Source organism: Xenopus laevis, chromosome 8L (assembly GCF_017654675.1).
Source record: "Xenopus laevis strain J_2021 chromosome 8L, Xenopus_laevis_v10.1, whole genome shotgun sequence".
Lineage (NCBI taxonomy): Eukaryota > Metazoa > Chordata > Amphibia > Anura > Pipidae > Xenopus > Xenopus laevis.
This window is the reverse complement of record NC_054385.1, coordinates 88,709,650-88,715,915: the sequence shown is the minus strand read 5'-3', so window position 1 is coordinate 88,715,915 and position 6,266 is coordinate 88,709,650. Positions and strand designations below refer to the sequence as shown.

General features: G+C 45.9%; 1 protein-coding gene across 1 annotated transcript; it reads left to right on the top strand.

Moving 5' to 3' along the window:
• Positions 1-228: 228 nt before the first annotated feature.
• ankrd9.L (ankyrin repeat domain 9 L homeolog) lies at positions 229-4,520 on the top strand. Its single transcript, XM_018230572.2, has 2 exons — positions 229-620; positions 1,066-4,520. The coding sequence occupies exon 2, from the start codon at positions 1,156-1,158 to the stop codon at positions 2,044-2,046; it is 891 nt and encodes a 296-aa protein (XP_018086061.1). The 5' UTR covers positions 229-620; positions 1,066-1,155; the 3' UTR covers positions 2,047-4,520.
• The last annotated feature ends 1,746 nt before the right edge of the window (positions 4,521-6,266 follow it).

Here is a 6,266-nt window from a genome sequence, read left to right as displayed (position 1 = left end):
CAAATAACTTTTGCGTGGGTCTCCGGCCAAGCGATATCTGGAGGAGTTGTTCAACCTACCCCTCAGGGCACGTGACCAGGGAGACCTGCCTCTACATCCCGAGCCTCTCTCGCTACAAACAAGAGTTGGTTACTTGTCACGTTGCCCTGCCGTGACGTCATCGGAGGGCTCGGCCCGCGCTCCAGCCAGTAAGAAGTGCGGAATGGGCAGCCAGCCAATGAGCTCGCAGCGGACAGTTCCGCGGTCCTGACGACCTTCAAGAGAAGGAAATAAAAATGCCGAAACAAGTGAAAGAGTGTTTGCTGCAGGGATGCGCTGAAACTGGTCGCTCTGGACTGATGAGAAGGGGACACATAGGATGAGCTAATAAAGCAGTAGGGAGAGCAAGTGACGGAGCACTGGCGGCTTGTAGATCACTGACAGGGGAGAGCGGTGATAGTAACGAGTTGTGAATGAATAATAGTAGCGAGTAAGTGCAGCGCAAGGGTATCCGTGACGTGTAGTTTGCAGCTTTAGTCTGGACGTGCAGTGTGAGAAGTAGATCGGGCTGCTGAGCTGCAGCATTTCTAGCGATAAAGTAGGACGAGGAGTTGGAAGGAAGGAGCTGTCGGCCGGCAGAGGTGAGTAGAGCGGCTAACGCTTGTCCTGCATGTTCTGACCAATCAATGAGCAGAGGGATAATATAGAGGCGTATGATACTGGGACTATATTATTTGTATTTCTTCCCCCTGTGCAAATCGTCATGTTCTTGAGAGTCGCTAACGTGTAGCCGAGTGCAGCTTTATTTGTGTGTTTATTTAGGACTGACAGGGAGCAGAGCTGCTGCAGAACCTCCCCGGGAACTGACATAACCTATTAGTGCAGAATGTAAAATACTCAGTCGTGTTTCCCAAGAAGCAATGCAGCAGCGCATAGTGCAAGTCCTCATAGTGACAGTTGTAATGACACCGGTGTGGAGGGGCAGATCCTGCAGCTTTTGTTTGTGGGTGCCGTGGGCTGGGAGTGGGGAGTGGGAATGGGGTGCTACAGTAGCTGCTCTGCTTGACTCGTCAATTTCCATTTTAGGAGAGGATCGGAGGCATCTGTGGAAATGTGCGACTCTGCTGGGTGTTTGGCCTCCGCGCAGTGACAGCGCCTCCCCTCCTGGAGCCCGACATGCCCGGCGCTGTAGGCTGGTCAGAGAGCGGCAATGCTTATTACCAGTCGCAGAAGCAATGCAACAAGACGTCGTTTGCCTTTTACCAGGCGGTGAGGGACCTGCTGCCCGTGTGGGTGCTGGAGGACATGCGGCTCATGGAGGTGCTGCACTGGGAGGAGGGGGGTAAGGTGAGCAGCTACTCTCCCTCGGAAGCTCTGCTCTACGCCTTGGTGCACGATCACCAGCCCTATGCCCACTACTTGCTCGCCCATTACCCGCAGGAGGCTCTGGCCATGCCCAGTATAAGCTTCAGCTGCTGCCAGTCCTCTGCCCCGCACCTCGCCATGGCCATCAGGTACGGACGGGTAGCGATTCTCCGCACCATCCTACACACCCTGCGGGCGGCTCCTCACAGCGGCCTGGCCGGCTACATTAACCGCAGAGGCTGCCATCGCGTGGAAGGCGGAAAGACGCCGTTGCACTTGGCGTGCGAACTGCACCGAACGGACTGCTTGATCCTCCTCCTGGGACACGGCGCTTGCCCTCATATCGCTGACGCCAGCGGGAACACTCCCTTAGACACCCTGCTCCAAGTTATGTGGGAAAGCCAGCGAGAGCTGCGACTCAAGCGACTCTGTCTGGACTCACTGCTGCTCTATCTGCCCGAAGGACTGACCTTTAAACTGAAAGAGCAGCTGCGCGCCGAGCCCACAGCCTGGAAGGAACTGGTGGGACAGGACTTGTACGTGTGGCTCGCTGGCACCTCCCCGCCCTCCCTCTTTACTGTCTCTATGCAGAGGCTGCTCAGGGCCCTCCCCACACACAGATTCCCCGAGGCTCTGGAAGAACTCTCCCTGCCAGACTTCCTAAAACCCCAGGCCTTGAGAAAGCAGCCCTCCCCCAAATGAACCCGTGCCAAGTGCTGCTGTGTCTGGACTCTGGCCAGAACTGTATGGCCATTAAATGCAGTGTGACTTATTGTGTAGAGCTTTTTATATGCAAGCCACAGGGGCCTTCTAGTGTTGCAGGGGCTGCTCTGCCCTCTATACATGGTGGGGGCATGGGGAGTACAGCTATATGTTGCAGCTCAGGGATGTCCAATCTGTGGCTGTCGGGCTGTTTTGTAAATACAGCACCCGGGGTCACTGGAGCTTGAAGTCCAACAGCAGATGGACGGGCAAAGGTTGGACTTAGGGTCAGGGCACACGCTCAGATTAAGGGAGATTAGTCGCCGGCGACAAATATCCTCTTCTCCATTTTCCCAAGTTGCTCCAAGTGCCATCCCACCGGCGATTTACATTCTAGCCAGCGGGAAACAGTTTGGGGAGATTAGTTGCCGGGCGACTTATCTCCCCAAATCTGATCGTGTGCCTTTACCCTTATAGTGTAGCTAAAATATAGGCTAAGAATATGAGTCTAAGAACTTCAGGGTTAACAATAGGTTAGCAGTGAAACCTGCACTGTACCAATCTACACGAGTCCCAGACTATGCAACCACTTGCACAGATATGTAAGGTCAAACAAACTACTATTATAGTTCATTTGTGAAGCACCAACATATTCCTCAGTGCAGTACAATGCATTGGTGGAAACACAAGCAATGCACGTAAGCAACAAACAAAAGCAAATGAAAGGGTCCTGCCAGCAAGAGCTTACAATCCAGGGGTGTCCTTACAGGCTGTGTAATACCAGTGTGTGTGTGTAACAATGACAACTTATAGGGAGCCTGGTGGGGATCCTGAGTAACTAGCAATTTCAATCTTCCCAACATTCCCTCTCATTTGTTTTTGGTTGTTTATGCAATCGGGGGGCCCCATACATGGGCCAATGAGCTGCCGACTTGGTCTGTCAGCAGCTTTTATCGGCCCGTGTATGGCCACCTTTACTTATAAATGGTGCTCAGTTCTCAGCCATTACAAAAAGGAAGATGTGTACGGGTTATAATATTGATCAAAATGTATTTTTGTTACAGAAAAACTTGATATTCACAGTAATTACAGGGGCAAATTTGCTCCAGGCCAAGTAGACCATAGCAACCAATGAAAAAGGAGTATTTACCCGTCTGCTGTGTGACACTGAACAGCTAATTGGTTACTGTGGATTACTTGATTTGGGGAAAATATTACACTGGTTGCACAAACAATAGGCTTTGGGTTCTGTGAATTTAAAAACAAAATCTGTGTTTGACCTACTGTTAAAGGGGTAGTTCACCTTTAAATTAACTTTTAGAATAATGTAGACCATGATATGTTGAGACAGCTTGTACATGATCTTCATTTTTTAATCTTTAATACGACTTAGGTTTGTGTTCATTTGCCAGCCAGTTTGGGATTTCAGCAGCAATGTAGTTGTTAGGGTCCAATTTATCCTAGCAACCAGGCAGAAGTGGAACATGGGAAGATGAGGGCCCAAACAGAAAGATAACTAATACAAAGTAACAATAATCTGTTACCCCTTATTGGAAGCTGGCAGAAGAAGAAGAAGGCCAACAATTTAGGATGGAACTATATAAAATTAAGCCAACTGCAATATTGCAAAGACTATGCTATTCTATAAAATACTAAATGGTAACTTAACGGTGAACAACCCCTTTGCATAGAGAATTTCAGTAAAAATATTATTTACCTGCATAGATACCTATCTCAGGCACCTTACCAACAAAACATCTACATATCAACAACATGTTCAAAAAAATGTTCTTTATTCAGTGTTAAATAAACGTTTTGCAAAGAGGCTTCTTAAATTCTCCAACAGAATTGCAGATCAATAGACTCAAAACCTGTTACGCTCAGTGCAAACCAGCGTGTTTAAATTGTAGTTGCATCCACTAAATCAGCTCAGTGACACAGCTTGCCACAGTTCAGCAGAAATACATTTAACAGCTTTTTTGTTTTTTTTTACTGGTGTGGGATTTTAGGGGGCTTATTTATCAAGAAGTGATCTGTCACTTTCACATACACTCATAAATGGGCCCCTTTTGTCTCCTCCAGGAATCTATTGTTCTCAGTAATGCTTTCTAATGCACAATTCTCAGCCTGCAATGTTTGCTATAGCAATGTTGTTTTTAAAAAAAACAAGAGGAAAACTCAAGCCCAAAATAATAATTGTCCTACAAAGTATCCCATTGATTGAGATGATCCCAAATACGTGAACATTCTGTGCCTCGGTATCTGCACTGTTAGGAAAGCAGTGGATGTATGGCACATAGAGATGGACTCGGCATACTTCAGGGCACTTTACACAGATGTACATATACAATGATGTCTCTGCTAGACTGACATCTCTGCTTACCTCACTTCACTCGTACTGTATTTGTCAAAAAATATTGTGTATTTATTTTCTGTTGCCATTGTAGCACTGATAAAAGTAAATGATACCAATACAAGACGTTTGTTTATTTTACATACCACATGCACTTTAGTTATATTTTCAAGCCATGTGAGGTAGTAGTAAGGATATGGAGCGAATTACTCAGCAAGTCTAACTGCTACATTAAAAATAAAGGCGGGGAAAAACATCAACAAAATCAAAAGAGATGGGAAGAAAGAGAAGGAAAAGACAGATAGTGGGAGAGAAATGAAAAGAGTTGGTGAAGCAGAGGAAATGACAGAAGGTGGGATAGTGGAAAAAGTTGTAAAGGAATCAGGGATGCTATAAGGAGTGTTACTAGGGCCCCATGGCAGAAGGGGGGGCCCTCAGAGTGGGGTTTTGGCATAATGTAGTGGAGTTTTGGGATAATGGGATGTGGCTGGGCAATAAATTATACCAAGCACACAGAGGCAATTAAATCGGGGGAGAACCCCTGCACGTTTGTTGCGTCAGATGTAACATGCCCTGTCTGACGAAGGGGCCTGCTCCAGAAACATTACATTTGTCACAATAAACGTGCAGGGGTTCTACCCCGCTTTAATTGCCTTTGTGTGCTGGGTATAATTTGTTGCAGTAACAGCGGGAGAGGGGCCAACCTCTCTAGGCAGCACTGGGTGTTTGTGTATGGGAGGCTGGGAGAAAGAGGATATTGTTTGTTTCAGGTGGGCTCGATGAGGGATATTATTGATTTACACCTTTCAGGGTTGCCCCATTTCTCAAGTGGAAGACAGCTCCGTTTCTTATCCACCACCTGCCCTCAGTGTGCCTGGCCACCCTTTTTTGAACACTACTCCTAGAAATGCACTGAACCTGGATGCTGTATATGTACTCAAGCACCCTACAAAGGTGCAGCCAATTTTGACTGCAGGTTTATATAATTTATAACCTCTAAATCTCTGATTCACTGGAGGCTCATTCCAATAGGTTGTCATGGGTAGCTGCCAAACTGCTAAACCACATACTCTAGTAGTATGTCACTCACTGAAGATAGCACCAGACCTACGTGTTGTTATGTTTGGAAAGAATAATAGGTTCTACTTTTGTGTTCCCTTGTCAATGGAAAGCCACACACATCCACAGCAAATGTTTTGATTGCTGTAATGATAATTAAAAAGCCTTGCATGCAATAGGTGTAAAGACAAGGGCACAATGTGGGTTTGACTATGAACTTTTTCCCTTATTGCATGAATGAAAACCCCTTGTAACACAAATACAAAGAAGAAAGGGGTTATGTACCTTCAAACTCTTGGAAATAACAGGCGTATTAGCTCTTTCAGTGTTATTATTGTAATGCAGGATCAGGTAAGATTTTAATAATAAATGTGTCCCATAGATCAAATGTTTAACCTCTTGCTGGTTGGTAGATTCCACTTTTGGCCACTGGAGAATGAATATAACCAGTGTCAAGGAGCCTTCAAATTATGAATGACGCTAAAAACAAGTGGTTAGGTAAACAACATTGTTTTTAGTGATTTCTTTTCTTTTCCGTTACAAATGTTATTGAACTACACACCCATGCCCCACCTACAGAGATAGTGCATATACTTGCTGCAGAGAGATAAACTCCATTTGAAATCTCTGTGCACCATTTGGGCTTGCGTGCTGTTTACTTCCTATGGAAGTAGTTTAAAATGCTATCTTTTGGAAAACACCCTTTCTTAAACCATTGTTACAGCAAAACAGCTAAAGGCAACTACGCTTTTTATTAAAATAACACAAAAACACAACCAGTTCATGTTCTTGGAAAGTAGATTGTGTT

Excerpts from the sequence above, each read along its gene's own strand:
- ankrd9.L (XM_018230572.2), top strand. The coding sequence starts at position 1,156 with ATGCCCGGCGCTGTAGGCTGGTCAGAGAGCGGCAATGCTTATTACCAG.